A 16733-nucleotide genomic window follows, 5' to 3' on the forward strand; every position below is an offset into this window, starting at 1 on the left:
ACATTTCTCTCCTCCCTCCTTCCTTCCTTGCCCCTCCCACCCCGCCTTCATATTGCAACTCTGATAGTGTTCAGAAGGCCTAAAGCCTACTCCTACCTGCCACGAACTGTTGACTGGAAAGGAATTGGAGATTTGAGATGACAGTGATCCTAGCTAGTCTGGCCATGGACCTCTGGCATGGACTCCTCCTTCCCAGGAGAATGAAAGAATACCTCCCGTACTGTTTGCTGTGTGTTTCATCCACTCCCTTGTACCAACAAAGAGATAATTGAAAAAAAAAAAAAAAAAAAGAAAACAAAATGGGGGTGGGGGGCCAGGGACAGATGTAAATACCCATTGTTTGCAAAACCTTGTTGCTAGATGCCCGATCACAGAGAACAACAGTGACTACCAGGCACGCTGCGCTGTCTGTTGACCTCAGTCCCAGTAGCCATGGTCTTCAGCTCCATGCATGACCCTTGTGGAGTTGTCTTTCTTATTTTCTGGGGAAGGGTTTTCATAAGAATCCAGCATGTATTCTCCCAGACATACAGGTGTTCTCTGAGATTATATGTTTTCCCTTGAGGGAAGTCGAAATAAAATGGTTTTCATGGGCTCTCGGGGAAACTTTGGGTGTTTTTATCAATGGACATTAACCACTGATGATTTTCTCTAGCAAGTGTGCATACCACGAATTACAGTCTGATAATGGCTTTTGGCTTACATAGGCAACGTAGTCAGAATAAACCAAGAAAGAGCCTGATGGTTGTCCGGGACTCCCTTCCCACACCCAAGAGGTCTATATAAGAGCTCCTGTTCAGAGAGGCTGGTCTTATGCAGAAAGAAAACCCTAGTGAACAGGGGTGTTGTCAGCTGTCTCCACAGCCTAGACAGTAGAAGAAAAAGTGGGGTGACTTTGCCTCAGTCTGATGCTCTTGCCTCTGTGGTTTGCTGATAAAAGGATATATGAGGTTGCAAATGGGTCCTGCTGGTGTCATGAAGAAATGAGAAAGTAGGAAATGTGCTATGTCCTGTCTGTCCTCGTTGAAAAGATGTAGCTGAATTATATCTTCTATGTCTTAGACTTCACTTCCTGTGGCCCCACCTTCTTCTTCAGATCAACATTGAAAGGCTAGAATGCCCATCATTTTGAAGAGTCAGAAAGGAATCGTGCTTCTCTTATCTATCCAAGACAAGAGCTGAGAAACCCTAAGCCAGACTCGGTGGCCGGGATCTTGTTACAGTACTGTCCCTCATGGGTCTGCAAGCTCCTTAGAGTAAAAGGCATCATGGCTCTGGCCGACTCTTCTGTTCCTTTACCTTGCTTCTTTACCTCCTGAAAATAGCTCTGAATATCCCATATGGTTTTATTTCTTCATCCTCTAAGGTACTGCTCTGGGGACTACATCAGTTTTTCTTCTCTAGTGATGGAGTTTTGGTCACAGGACATGAGGTCTCAGATCTTCTCAAACAAGAGTCTGTTTTCTTTGGCATGCATTAAGGACAGCAGGAAAAAAACCTGCTGCCTCTGACACCAAGAGACATATGTTGACTCTTTTTGAATACCTCACTTGTCCCTCTAGAAATGGGCCTTGGGTTCATTTCCTGTGACTTATAGTTTAGAATTTGGAGACAAATTAGTATGTGTGAACGTAACTTCTTCTGTTGAATGGAATGAAGTAAGGATATTGATCCTGCCGCCTTTGTGAGCTAGCTCTTTCTTCTCTTAATGGCTACTCTCAGGCTCAAAACTGGCCACTTCAGTGGTGAGCGGACTTCTGCTGGCCAGTCAGACATGCTTTACCTCCATCCTGTTAGGGGCTGCTCACTGTGGAGCCTTTCTGGCGCCCCACACTGTCCCACCCAGTGCTTCAGACTAACTTCTGTTGCTTCTTGCGCGGGAACCTTCTTGTCTTTTTTTACTATGAAATGTCCTCCCTGCTTGTTGCAGGTACTTGGCAAATAGGTCCAAAAGGCATACACTGGCCATGACCAGCCCGACAGCTGAGATCCCACCGGACCTGCAACGGCAGCTAGGACAGCAGTCTTTCCGTTCCCGGGTCTGGCCTCCTCACCTGGTACCTGACCAGCATCGGTGAGTAGCCACATGGCAGTGTGAGCTTCCTTGAAGCTCATGGGACCAGCACCCTTCTGACTAGTCTCCAGTCCCTGGTGACTAACTCTAACTAGAAGCCACCTGCCATCCCGAACTCACGTCTCAGCTCCTAGCCCTAGGCAATGCACTGGGCAAACGCTTTCTTTCGGATCCTGGAGCAATCCGAGGTTCTTCCATCCCATTTCCTAGCAGACCTATTCATCATCTGCAGCTGACTCCTACAGGCCTTTGAGGGAGTGATGCTCTCAGAAGGCAACTCTAGACATGAGGATTTTGTAGCAGCATCCACAGGCATGACCTCTAATAGTTGATGTGGTGTTAGCCCTGAGCAACAGACTGGGTGTAGAGGAGGTACACCCTAATGAATGGTAGAACAGGAACGCTGTATCCTTTCCAGTGCTGTGTTTGGGAAGTCATTCTTTGACTGTTCTGATGGCGAGATCTTTTGCTAGGCCTGTTACTTAGAATTCATTGCCTTGAAGAGGGAAAACAAGCTTCATCATCCTCGCTAGAGAAACTTCAGTGAATCCAAGGTAGCCTGGCAGCAAGAGCGCTGAGATGATTGTCTTCCGTGACTCCCTTGATGACTGGCAGTCTTAGCCGTGTCCATTCTGACTCTGTCCCCCAGCTCATAGGCCACACTTTCCAAGTTCGCAGCCATGGCTTGATCTTCTTCCAGTCTTCTTGTGGAGGTAGTGGAATGCAGTTTCTTGGGAAAGTTGAAAGCAGTTGGGTCTGAGTAAATTAGGTGTGCGTGTGTGTGTGTGTGTGTCGTAGGAAGGAACGCTTGAAATTAGTCACTCTGATCAACCCCACATGGTGTTCTCACTCACTGGGCATCAGGTAATTAGCAGACAGGTGAACTCTGAGCAGACAGGGAAATGATTAGTGCCACGTTGGAACTCTGGAAGAAGGAAGATAAGCTTTCATAAATGACCATGAACAATTCAGAAGAAAAAGTCCTGTTAGGAGCCGCTGGAAACTGAAGGTTCTCATGTAAGCTTGCAATGGCACAGTCCCTCAGTGGAAACCCTTGGGGAGCTGCAGTCAGTCACCTCAGAGAGCTCCTCCACGCTTGCTGGCTGGTGAGCTGCTCCCGCCCCAGGAGCAGCAGTGTGCTGGAGGGCTTTGCACTTGTTCTAAAGATGCTTTTTTGCTCCTCGCCTCCTTTTCTTCGGCAGGCATTTGATTTGTCAGCCCTCCCCAGGGCCTGTTGTTTAGCTTTTGTCCTTTGAGTATCTGGCTTTAATTCTCCGCACTCCTCAGGGAAACAGTGATCTACACGCTCCAGCCAGCCGGCCTCACAGACCCTCTCCTCTATTGACATTTGTTCCTAAAAAGAAGATGACAGCAGCCTGCAGGTCCCACCGACTGATAAGTGTTCTGCCTGCAGACGCTGCCGGGCCTCCTAGAGCTCTGCTGTCTGCTCCCACATACACATTCGTAGTGGTGTTCCATGCGTTCTAGGGCCAAGACAGTTTGAGTTGGAAACAAGTGAATGCTTGAATGGCAGATTGTGTACTGTGGGACATTTGTATAAACTGAGCTGTCTTGGTGGAGTCACTGTACAAACACAAGAGATTAATTAAAAGTTAATTCAGGAGAAAAGAGAAGTGTTTTAAGGCCATAAAACACCTGATATGACCTGGGTGGCCTGTCTGTGTCACTGAGTTCTTTTCATTTTCTGGAAAATGATTAAAAGAACAGAATATATATCTATTCTTTGTGTTATAATAGGTGAAGTCCAGCATGGAAACAGAAGAGGGGCTGGTCAACATATTCACCCCTGGAAGTGTGTGATTTAAAAGTTAACACAAAGCAGAGTCTACCCAATTGGGGGCTGCGCCTCTGTTTGAAGAGTATAGTGGAATAGCGGCCTGTCTGAGGCTGCCCTGGTGAACATGGTTGCTATTGAGACTAGAGTCAAGCACGCTTGACACTGCCCGTGCCTCTACAGTGGGCAGGTCTCTTGGAACTGACCCCCTGAAGTTCCCGAGCCAGGCTGAGCTGGGGCCAGCCTCTTCACAGCATGAGTTTCCGGAAAGCTGTGCCCACACCTGGAACCTGGGAGAGTCTTGCTGAAAGGAGAAAGAATGATTTTGTGCAGAAAGACTGCTTGAAGATCAGCTCTGAGTAACAGAAACCCATCCATTGCCTGAAAAAACTGAAAGTGTAGGGGTCGGATTTGAGGAGAAATCATACCGGTGCTGTATTTTAGTTCAGAGTCTGAAGTATACACAGAAAATGCTCCTGAAAGCAGCCTTCATGAATACTGTTTCTGGATTGTGACACCCATTCCCACTCCCAATTAATTTGCCTTTTATGTTACTAAAGCAAGTAGATGTTCATGCTCATTTCACTAGCTCACTCCTGCTTGAAGCTTTGGTGAAGTGAAGGAGAGGTGCTTAGTAAAGAGAGAGTAAGGCTTCCACCTGTCATCAGAACTCTCTTGGCATTGCTACCCAGCCATCGTTTCTCTGCAGTCCTTCCCTGTCTGCATTGTATTTGAACTTGCTTGTTCACCTGCTTCCTTGGCTTTGGCTCTGCTTCAGTCTGAACTGGTGAGGTGACCCCGTCACCTCACCCATAGCTCAGTGTACTGTCATCTCTACCCTAGACCTGCCACCCTGCCCCCTTCCATCAGCTGTGAGGACGCTGCCTCTGCAGTCTTTAACCTGCTTATCTCAGCTCATACACATCTCTTTCTGGTTAGGCAGCAAGCGCAGGTGTGTGCCAGCCTGCTGCTGCCTCGGGGCTCCTGATCAATGGCTCTTCTTTCTCCCCATAAGACACTAGCTGTGTTCTGATTGAGCTGTGGGGACCCTCTGTCAGAAGGAGGTTGGGCGGGTGCTGCTGTGTGAGGAGGTAGCTTTCACAGTAGGAGGCCTCCTGTGTTTACAAGGTAGGTGCAGGAGCTTGAGGCTGGCATTCCTGAGGAATGTGCTGTCTCCATCCTGGGATCAGAGGTCCCTGTCTTCCCTGATCCTGGCCTCCACCCTCCCCTTTCCAGAACAGAACTGTGAGTTCCAGGCCAGACCTTTGACCACAGAACTGACTTTGATTTCATTCTAGCCACAGATAGGTTACCGCTGGAGGTAACTCCAGGTCAAATGGTAAATTCTAAGTTTCTGAAGATACCAGATAGAGATCTGGTCTTAAAAAATCAGAGCTTGCACAAAATGACCCCTCAAAATGTAACTATAATTTAAAAAAAAAAATCAGTGAATGACCATAAAAACCAGAGCTCTACTGTGCTGAGGAGTTGCACCCTGCTCTAGTATATGGGTAAGAACTGGATGTAATTGACCCCAGGACCTCACCAGGCCTGGGAAGCAGGAGCAACCTGAGGTAAGTGGAGGCGGGAGAGGAGGGCCTGTAGCCCTCTAAAGGGGAATGGCCACCTCAGGAATTGACATGGGAGTGGCATGCACAGGGCTCCTCGTGCAGCCCCATGTCTCTGTATCCATCTGGAGCGGTGGTCCTGTGTGATTGGTCAGAGCCCATGACTCCTAGCTGCTAACCATCTCTTCCCATGTATTCAGCTCCACCTACAAGGACTCCAACACCCTGCACCTCCCCACAGAGCGTTTCTCACCCGTTCGCCGGTTCTCAGATGGGGCTGCAAGCATCCAGGCCTTCAAAGCTCACCTGGAAAAAATGGGCAACAGCAGCAGCATCAAACAGTTACAGCAGGTAATCCACAGAGCGGCCTGGGTAACAGGGCAGTGACTCCGCACCCTTCACGTTAGCAGCGCTGAAGTGCTCTAGCGCAAAACAGGGCGTCCTTCTCATGTGCCTTCCTCCGTATATACCACCCTCCCATGGATCAAAGTTGCTTCCCCCTCAATGAGGCTAAAACAAAAAGAAATTCCCCCCCCCCCCCACTGTCCCTGTAGTTCATTGGAAAGGCATTTTGGGTTTGGTTTTCACCGGCAAGCACCACGGAATGTACGTTGAAGCAGTCTTGGCTTTTCCCTTGCCACATAGGGCACCAGGTTCTGCTGTTGTTACACCAGGCCTAATCTCCAGCTGGTATTGCTTCCAGAGTACTTCCTGCTTCTTGCTTCCAGGCTACTGTGAAGGACAGGAGCTTCAAGTAGCATGTGCTTCAATTGATGCTTGATTCCACACCGGACACTGCCCTTGGTGTTTCCCACTCATGCCCATAGAACAAAGTGTGAGGGCCCCTGTCCAAATGCCCAGCAAGGACACATTTCTTCTGTGGCTCGTTCTGCCTAAGAGTCCTTGAGGCAGATCTGCATCTGCTGAGATCATGGCATGGGGTGGGCCTGGCTGTGCCCCATCTGTGCCCACTGCTTCCCCTCAGGAGTGCGAGCAGCTGCAGAAGATGTACGGGGGGCAGGTGGATGAGGGAACCCTGGAGAGGACCCAGCAGCAGCATATGCTGTACCAGCAGGAGCAGCATCACCAGATCCTCCAGCAGCAAATCCAAGTAGGCCTCTCACCCTTTGCTTTCTCCGGTGCGTTTTGAGTCTGCTTTCAGGCTCATTAGCCTGTGCATTGTGAAAAAGACTCAGGGCAAAGTGGGGTGTGAGTTGTGTTTATGGACGACATGTGTGATGAAGCGCGGGAGTGAAATTCTGAGTCACAGATAATACTTCCTGCATCTTCTTTTCCAAGAATAGCTCTGATGAACTTTACAGCTCCTGATTTTATGTTTTAGGATTCTATTTGTCCTTCTCAGCCTTCCCCACCTCTTCAGGCTGCGTGTGAAAATCAGCCAGCCCTCCTCACCCACCAGCTCCAGAGGTAATGAATCACTTATACCCTTCCTAAATAGCTGGCTGACCATCATGGCACCCTGGCCTGACTCATGGGGAAAACTGACTGACGGGAGCATTCACTTTGGGATAGTCTTTTGAACAAACAGGAAGACTGATTTAGAGTTTGAAGGACTTCCTAAAATCCTAACTATTCCTTTAGCCCCATGAACAGAGTAACCTGACAGCCATCGATTGCAGGCCAGACCAGCGAGTGCTACATTTGTGGCAGGGAGGACTGACTGGTGGACAGGCTTGTGGTGGTTGGCTACCATGGCTGTCCTCTCTAGACTAAAAGATACCTGTTTGTGTGTATTATGTGGCCAAACGTTATCTCCAGGTGTCTCTGTCACCTCAGGAGGCTTATGTGCCTGTTCTGTCACTTTTAAGGTTAAGGATTCAGCCTTCAAGCCCACCCCCCAACCACCCCAACAACCATCTCTTCAGGCAGCCAAGTAATAGTCCTCCCCCCGTCAGCAGTGCCATGATCCCGTCTCACGGTGAGTGGAGATGGCCGTGGAGATAGATCCATTATGTGCCATGTGGGGAAAGACTTGGTTTTTGCTTTGCTTTGTTGTTGTTGTTTTTTATTTTGTCTCTTGACTGTGAAACTTTGGTAAATTCCTTAACTTCTGGAGCCCTGTGCTTTCTCAGTAACACCTGTAATAATAACAGCACTTAAGAAATCTGTGTAAATCACCTGGGACAGTTCCCCACGTGATGGTCCTTACTACAGATTAACCATTACTAATAAAGCTACAGAAACGCTCTCCAGTCCTCCTAGGTGTGAAGACCGGTGGGTGTGGTTACTCAGAGACTAGCACGCAGTCAGGCCCTTGTCAGTCTCCTTGGCATTCTAGAGAAGCATTAGAATTGCCTGTAGGTTCTACCTGCTCAAGGTGGAGTCCTTGGATCAGAGTTGGACCTTGGATTTTATCCTAGATCTGCCAGATCAAAACGTGCAACTTAACCAACTCTCGGGGTCATTCCCGTGCGCCCATATCTGAGAAACACTGTATGTATACATCTCTGCTACTCAAAATCCAGCCATAGACTGGCTCTTAGCTGGAGTCTTAGCTGGAAATACAAATTCATGGGGAACCCACCTGACCTACTGAGTCATAATTCTGTGGGAAGGACCTGGTGAGTCAGATCAGTTTCTGTTCTTGTCTTGTATAGTGAGGTTCAAGAAGTCTGTTCCAGATGCTATCTGCTGTGATTCTGGAGTCCTGGGCTCCTTTTCTTTCATCTGGCAGATAACCGGGCACATCCTGTGGTCCCTTTCTCTGCAGGTGCTACGTCTTCCTCCCAGTTTCAAGGATTACCCTCCCATGGTGCAATCTTCCAGCAGCAGCCTGAGAACTGTTCCCCACCTCCCAGTGTAGCGCTAACCTGCTTGGGCCTCCAGCAGGCTAGCCAGTCACAGGCAGTGACTATCCAGCTACAGGAGCCAGTTGACATGCTCAGCAACATGGCCGGGACAAGTGCAGGCTCTGCGGGCCGGGGCATTACCATCAGCCCTGGAGCCAGTCAGATTCCGATACAGCACCGTACCAGCCTAATGGCTCCCTTCAGCTATGGGCATCGGCCCTTGTCCAAGCAGCTGAGTGCCGACAGTGCAGAGGCCCACAGGTAAGGCTTCTTGGTGACCTGGAGGAGAAGCCCTTTAGCCCAGTGAATGAGAAGGAATGAGCCTGACAGCCTGTGCTCTTGTGTTGCCCTCTGTCGAGGCAGCGTGGTGGGTCTGAGATGAGCTTGTTGATGAGACAGACCGTTAGTGAGACAGGAGACCAATGGCGAGTGCCTTCCTATCAGCCTGCGAGGAAGGGGAGGTCTGTCAGAGGGACGCAGAAGGATGTCAGTTCCCTGGTCGATTATTCTAGGAGTCTTCATTCTCTGTCTCTCTCTTGGAGACTGACACTCTAAACAGCTCAGGTTCTTTTTTTGGTCTAAGCTGCTTTCAAGATAATTATATGCCCAGTGCCATAAGTCTCTTCAAAGACTTGGATGAGCAAATAAGGGTGCACAAAGGGGTGATGTGCGCAGACCTCGCTGCCACGCAAGGTCTGTGCTGTGGGAGCTTCAGTCTGATGAAGGCTAGTGATGACACCCGGGGGAATGAATGGTGTAGTTGTCACTCAGATGCCTGGTACTCACACCTTTTTGTGTCTGCAGCTTGAACGTGAATCGGTTCTCCCCTGCTAACTACGACCAGGCGCATTTACACCCCCATCTGTTTTCGGACCAGTCCCGGGGGTCCCCCAGCAGCTACAGCCCTTCAACAGGAGTGGGGTTTCCTCCAGCTCCAGCCCTGAAAGTCCCTCCACTTGACCAGTTCCCCACTTTCCCTCCCAATGCCCATCAGCAGCCACCACACTACACCACGTCAGCACTACAGCAGGCCCTGCTGTCCCCTACCCCACCAGACTATACCAGACACCAGCAGGTTCCCCACATCCTCCAAGGACTGCTCTCTCCCCGGCATTCGCTCACCGGCCACTCGGACATTCGGCTGCCTCCAGCAGAGTTTGCCCAGCTCATTAAAAGGCAGCAGCAGCATCGACAGCAGCAGCAGCAGCAGCAGCAGCAGCAGCAGCAACAAGAATACCATGAATTGTTCAGGCACATGAACCAAGGGGATGCTGGTAGCCTAGCTCCCAGCCTCGGGGGACAGAGTATGACAGAGCACCAGGCTTTATCTTATCAAAACACTGACTCGTACCATCGCCACCACACCAGTCCCCAGCATCTCCTACAGATCAGGGCGCAAGAATGTATCTCACAGGGTCCCTCACCCACCCCCGCCCATGGGTATGCCCATCAGCCGCCACTAATGCATTCGGAGAGCATGGAAGAGGACTGCTTGTGTGAGGGGGCCAAGGAGGCCTTCCCAGACAAGAGCTCAAGCACACTGACCAAAGCTTGCCACGACAGCCCTCTGCTCCTGAGTACCAGTGGGCCTGGGGACCCTGAGTCCTTGCTGGGAACTGTGAGTCAGGCCCGGGAGCTGGGGATCCATCCCTACGGACACCAGCCAGCTGCCACGTTCAGTAGAAATAAGGTGCCCAGCCGAGGTAAGAGTCCACTCAAAGTAAAAGTCTTGGGCCAGTCTGCTCAAGTTTAAGTGTGCTGGAGCATTAGCTTGGTTCTGCTCGGGTTCTGCACTCCTAAGGAAAAAAAAAAAAAAAAAAAAAACAAGAAAAAAACAAAAAACCCAGAAAACAAAACAAAACAAAAAACAAAGCAACCCTGAGCAGACCCTCAGGACCGTTTTGGGGAGAAGGGAAGCGTCTGATAGGAAGCGGCCATTGGTGGGTAAGAAGTCACTCAATAAATAAAGTGATAGCGGTAGACAGCACCAGGACTCGCCTATTCCGGCCATGGCATCTTGAAGTCCAGATATGCCCGGCTCTCATCACAAAGCTGTGCTGAGGAAATGTGTAAACTGTGGGGCTATGAGTGGCAGCCCTGGTCAGCCCTGGCCTCGCCTCTGTCCTGACTAGGAGAGCCCTCGCTGCTCTGTTCTCATCTTCCTCTTCTGTGAAAGAGAAGCAGATGAACACTGGTCCTCTGCAGCAGTCTGTGATACAAGGGTTTGTTCTTGCACACACTGCTGTGTAAGAAAGGGAGAAAACTTGACAACATAAAGTGTGCTGTCAACTGTTATTGGGGCTGTCCTCCTTTTCGCCTGAGAATGAGGGTTTCCATCAGTGAGTTCTGTTAGATGCTCTTGTTTGCCTGGCAATCCCACAGCCCTATTCCCCCATAGCACCCTTTGTTTCACCCTTCGCCACAACCATGAAGGGAAGGAAGATGGCTTACCCAGAGTCTGCACCTCTGAGCATTTCTTCCATCATTTCACCCCTGGAGTGATGCAGAGGAGGCTAGAAAGTCTGGAGGTTACGCAGGTTATGGGAAGACTTGGTAGCTTCAGATGTACTCAGAAATGCTCAGAAAGGAGGGAAAATATGTTACATAAAATGACAGTTAAATCCTGACCTTTGGGGCAGACGGTGTCAGCCAGCCACAGGTCTGCCCTGCACATGCATGTTGTATTCTCTGGAGGCCATATTTAGGGTGGAACTTTCTGGACAGGCCATAGGTAGAATGAGAGGTACCTAGCAGGTGTTGGGGTTTGGAACAGAACCTCTGTGAAGAAACAGACCTCTCAGATGGAAAGAGGAACTTGACTTAGCCAGATGTGTGATAAGGAGAAGAACCTAAATCAGGTAGAAATCACAGTAGACATTAGCTCCCCATGGAAGACTGTCACAAGAAAATGACAGCATAGGCTGCCCTTGCAGCCCATCTCTGGGTGTGTTGTAGAAGAGGTGGGTGGCGGTAATGGACACACTGTGGAAGAGAATCCATGCAGGAAAACTGATGATGATTTAACCCGCTGAACCTGCATCATGCACACAGGCCTCCAGTGTGCACGCATCGAATGCTACCCAGACTGTGAATTCTGTCCGTCCTCCTTCTTGTGGTGCTGGGGCAAACCTGGACCCTCACACACGCTAGGTGGGCAAGCTGTATCATTGGGCTGCACCTGGCCCATCATCCCCATATTACCAGTGAAGCAGCCAAAATGTAAGAGTTTTATAACTTGCCTCCAGGTCACAGCTGACAAGTGGCAACCGAGCCTCGCTGTCACTCGGTCACCACCCCAACAAATTCTTGAATGTGTTCTGAGGTACAGGTTCCTGGAGAAGTAAGGCTAGAGGGAACGGTGCCTCCTGCTCCACCAGCCCCGAGTTGCCATGTGTTTAAACATTTAGAAGCGCTCTCTCAAAGCTATTTTCCATAACTTGCCTTCACTTTTTTCCTATGTGGTGCCTGTACACAGGAAGGATGAAGAAAGAGGCCTCCCTCAACACTGTCCCCTCCCCTGCCACTCTCAGCAATGCTCTTTAGCTACTTCCCGTCCATAGTAGCCTGAGCATAATCAGGGTGCGTCAGTGTGGCCCAAGCAGGAGAAGGAGATGCCAGGTCTGCAGGAGAATAGGGGGATTTCTAGATGCTAAAAAGCACATGGACAGAGAGGATCCTGCCATTTGGGTTTAGGGGTGAGGAAGCACAAGGAAAGAGCTGGTATGTGTCTCAGGGCCGTTTGTGCCCAGGCTTGCTTAGGTTGAAAGTGTAGTACAGGAAAGAAATAAGGGGAAAGGGGTTTTTTGTTTGTTTGTTTGTTTATTTGTTTTTGTTTTTCAAGCCAGGGTTTCTCTGTATAGCCCTGGCTGTCTTGATACTAGCTCTGTAAACCAGGCTGGCCTTGAATTTACAGAGATGCATCTGCCTCTGCCTCCCAAGTGCTACCACCACCCAGCAAAAGGGAGGGTTTTCTGAGATTCAGGTCCAGCTTCAAATGGTCATGAGGATCATGGCATACTGCTCCATTCTCCTGGCAGTTAGAACAACTTCAGAGTGATTTCCGGGCTGTCAGCTGGTCCCAGTCAGATCCTGTCTTTACAGGCAGAGACTTCATTTTTGGTCAGTACTGAATGGTTACAGTTGCTTCCTCACATCTGTCCCTCTTTTTTCTAGCTGATCAGCCACTGTTCCTCTCCTCCCTTCTTCCCTCCATCACTATCATCACTGCCACTATCCCCTATGAACATTTTGTTGGCCTAGAAGAGCCAAGACAGATTTACAACCCTCCAGAGTTGAAGGCTTTGGCTAGCCTGCCTCTATAGCCTTAACACAAGTTTTCATGAGTGGCTCTCACCTTATGGAGTCCTGTTTGTCATTCACCTTTTCCCCCTGACCTTTGATGGAAGTTTTCTAGACGCTTCACGTTTATTCCTGCCATGCTTGCTGATACATTGCAAAGATTGGCCACCTTCCTTTCTAACATCTGGCCTTACATTGTCCTTATATGAACACAGTATATACAGCAGAGCCACACATATACAGTGATGTGAGTGGAGGGCCCAGAATAGTGTCGTAATGCCATGAAGGCCATCAGTGATGCAGTGAAGCCCAGCACATGCTCCTGCAGTTAGTTCAGAACCCCTTGGTGTGTGTGTGTTGGGGAGGGGCCCTGTGTGTCCAAAGTGATCCTGGAGAAACCCCACCATCCTCAGGAGGCTAACACAAGTAGACTTTGGGCCTACTGGGTAAGCTTGCTTCCATTTGTTCTGGTGGTGAGAGATGCTAAGCTAAATGAAATGCTCCTACAGCTGCCACTCTGCACTTGGTGCTTTTGACTCAATCCATCATTTCCTTTTCCCACCCACCCTCACAAGGGTGCCCTAAGGTATGATTTCAGTAGGTGTTGCCCTGGCCTGACCTGACATGCCTGCAAAATCTTCACTTTTCCTTTTCCTCGCTCTCTTTCCCCGTCCCCTCTTTTTAAAGACCGGTCCTCCCTGTGTGACCCAGGCCTTAAGCTCATGGTCCTCCAGCTCGGCTTCCCGAGTACTGGGATTACCGGTTTATGCCACCACACCCATCTGTATTTTCAGTTTATCAGAGACATTTCAGGCTGGTGCGAGGACTCGGTGGGTGAAGCACTCGCCACGCAGGCCCGACAACCTGAATGTGATCCCGGAAGCCATGTGAAGGTGGAAGAAGAGAAATAGCTCCAAAAATTAACCTGACCTCTACACGTATATCACAGCACCCATATACCTACACATACATTACACACACACTCAGTAATAATAAAGAGTGAAGTCTTGCAGGTCCTTTACTGTGGTTTCTTAGAAAGGGTTCTAACAGTGTTCACTGCAGGCAAGTGGAAGGCCCTTCCCCTTGTTTCCCTGTCTGGACAGAGGAACCTGGTGGCCCTTGAATGTCCCTCCATCTCAGTGGAGTTGCAGGCTTGTCTCTTAATACTTTACCTGTTACTCCATGGGAAAGCAGTTGAATACAAGTTACCAAGCCAGTTATGGGTGCTCTGGGAATGTGAGAGGGAAAGCCGAAAGGCCTGTCCTCAAGGAGAGTCTCTTCATGAAGAGCTGTGTCAGAAGTGGCACATGTTCAGAGGTCTGGACTTAGTAGCATTTCTTCAGGGTGGATGAGCAAAGCTTACTGATGTTATTCTAGGAAACTTAGTACCTGTGTCCGTGGCTTCCTGTTTCCTGTAAGGCTGTTTGCCACCAGCCAGTGGGAGGCCAGCCAGGGCAGAGCACTGAGCCTATTCTTTGGCAAAAATTCCTTCCAAATGCTGCAAGTTTCAGGGCTACCCTTGCTCTCTCCTGCCTACAGTCTTATTGTCTTCCACTTGAGAAGTGAAGATAAGGTGGGTCCCCTCCTGCAGTGTTGCAAGGGTTTGAGACTCTTGACTCTCCGAGTAAATAAACACAGCGGCACAGCCAGTTGACACAATGAGATTACCTAGAAAACCACATCCTCCCCTCTGAGCCGAGTCAGGCGACAGCCTTGCAGGGGTTAAGACGGTATCCCTTAGGCCTTCAGGAGGGGTAGGCAAACACGCCATTTCTCGTTTACTCTTAAAGCGGTAGGCAAACACGCCATTTCTCGTTTACTCTTAAAGCGCAGTAAATGAGTAAGGGCGAGTCAACATTGACAGATTCAACAGTTACGCAAGCTGCCCCAGAGTCCCCTGGGTGTGGGGTGTGCCTTGGATCCCCTAATGTATTTTGTCCCTTACTTGTTCAGGTGGTCACTCTCTCCTCTGCACCCTCCCGGTTCTTAGAACACACGGTCCCTGTATTATTTATATATCCTTCTGAGGGGCTGGCTGTTCCACCAGCTCTTGAAGCAGCACAAAGGGTCCCAAAGAGTCGTGTTCCTTGGTCAGTGGCTCAGTCTTAGTAGCCCTTGGTCAGAAGGTTTCCTCTAAGGACTTTGAGTCCCAGGCTCAGCACTCTTTCGAAACCAACTCCTTTACCTATGGAGTCCTCAATGCTTATCGCAGACCTTCCATTTGCCTCAGGTTTTTTGGAGCCCTGAAACAGCCCTTCCTGTCAGATAAGGGACTTAAGGGTAAGGGGGAGGCTACCTGGCTGCCAGGCTTTGTGTACTCTAGTAGTGGTGACCTGGAACCTGCCTTATGCTTCTTCATTCTTGGCCCTTTTATTTTTTTCTTTATGCCTGTGTTAGCTTCCTGTCACTGTAACAAAATACCTGAGAAAATCAATGTATAAAGAAGGAAGGTTTGTCCTGGCTCATGGCGTCAACGGTTTCAACTCATAATTTGTGCTCATTGCTTTGAGGCCTTTGGTGAGAGACACATCATGGAAAGGAGCATGTTGGACAAAGCTACACCTCATTCCGGCTGGGCAACAAAGGGAGACCCAGCTCCTAAATTCCAGTCAAGGGCACATCCCAGTGACCTAACTTCTTTTAAAATTGTCCTCATTTATATTTATTTTGTGTGGTGGGGATAGGCTATGTTCCATAGCCTGCATGTGGAGGTCAGAGGACAACCTGCAGGAGTCTCTTCTCTCCTTCCACCCTCTTGGTTCCTGGGATTGAGTTCAGGTCATCAGGCTTAGTAAAAGCCAAGAGAGGAACGGAGGGAGGGAGGGACTGTGTGCGTTTGCATGCAGTTCGGGACAGTTGAGGGAGTCAGTTCTCTTCTTCCACCTATAGATCCTGAGGATTGAACCCAGGTCATGAGGCTTGGTGGCAAATGTCTTTAACCTGCTGAGTCATCTAACCTGCCCCAACCTAACTTCCTTCTATCAGGATTTCCCTCCTAAAAGTTGAATTGTACCCCATCAGTGCCACATGCTGGTAACCAAGTCTCAACACAGGAGCCTGTAGGCAACAGCCAAGGTCCTGGCCACAGCAGCTCTCTAGTTCCACTCTAACCTTCCCAGCACAGCTTCTCAGTGTGGGGTGCCGCCCAACTCCTGTCAGGAGGCCTCATTTTCATCTGATGCGTTCTGTGGTGCTCAAGGATCAAATGCAGAGCCCTATACACACCAAGCAAGCCTTCTGTGAGGTAGGCTCCAGAAGCAGAGGTCCAGAAAGATCAGCTACCTTGTTTAAGTATCCTTCCCCTTCCTCAGGAAGCAGTGAAGCTAGAATCAAGCTGAGTCCTCCCCACCCAGACTTGTACTTGTGGCTATGATGCTGCCTCCCCTTAATGGAGGCTGCAAGCGCTAAGCCGAGGGCTGGCTGTTCTCCCTAAGGTCCTGAGTTCAGTTCCCAGCAACCACATAGTGGCTTGTAACCATCTATAACGAAATCTGGTACCTCTTTTTTTTTTTTTTTTTTTTTTTGCCTGCAGGCATACATGTCAGCAGAATACTATATAAATAATAAATAAATAAAATATTTGAAAATAAGAGAAAAAAGACAGAAAGCCAACCATGCCAGGCAGTGGTGGTGCACACCTTTAATCCCAGCAACTGGAGAGACAGAGGCAGACGGATCTCTGTGAGTTCGAAGCCAGCCTGGTCTATAGAGAGAGTTCCAGGACAGCCAGGGCTACACAGAGAAATTCTGATTTACCAAGTGATAGTCTCTTATGACCTGGTGACATTTTCAGGCCTGTGGGTGTCATTTAGGAAACTAGACAGGAGAGCACATAAGGAAAGAAGATCCCGAGGGACCTTCAAAAAGGCTGGGTAGGAGCTTAGATTTGAACCTCACTCTCCGGTCTAAAAAAATCCAGAGGAGGAAAAAGAGAACAGACAGGAAAACACACACTCACACACACCCCAGCACACACGTGGAATCATTTCTCCTACTAGGTGGGCTCTCAGAACTCAAGGTCATCAAGCTTGATGGCAAGTCCCTGTCTTCACTGGGCGCCTCCCTGGTCCCATTACAGTATTTCTTTATACAGAGGCAACGTAGTTGAAGGCGTGGGGAGTGAGGGCAAGCGCAGCTATGTGTGAACACTCATGAAAGGGGAAGGAGCCGTAGGCAGCGCCAGAAGT

The 16733-nt window shown here is 49.4% G+C and overlaps 1 protein-coding gene across 5 annotated transcripts in view; it reads left to right on the plus strand.

Moving 5' to 3' along the window:
• Sik3 (SIK family kinase 3) overlaps window positions 1-16733 on the plus strand; it is a 208178-nt gene that overhangs the window by 186233 nt on the left and 5212 nt on the right. For 3 of the 5 annotated variants that reach the window (XM_021639755.2, XM_021639754.2, XM_060373130.1), the window contains 7 exons: window positions 1931-2074; window positions 5638-5788; window positions 6423-6548; window positions 6780-6865; window positions 7267-7376; window positions 8169-8508; window positions 9052-9950. In XM_021639755.2, coding sequence (XP_021495430.1) covers window positions 1931-2074; window positions 5638-5788; window positions 6423-6548; window positions 6780-6865; window positions 7267-7376; window positions 8169-8508; window positions 9052-9950 — 1856 coding nt within the window. The other 2 variants (XM_021639756.2, XM_060373131.1) reach the window with 2 other exon arrangements.

This window comes from Meriones unguiculatus, chromosome 1 (assembly GCF_030254825.1).
Source record: "Meriones unguiculatus strain TT.TT164.6M chromosome 1, Bangor_MerUng_6.1, whole genome shotgun sequence".
Classification (NCBI taxonomy): Eukaryota; Metazoa; Chordata; class Mammalia; order Rodentia; family Muridae; genus Meriones; species Meriones unguiculatus.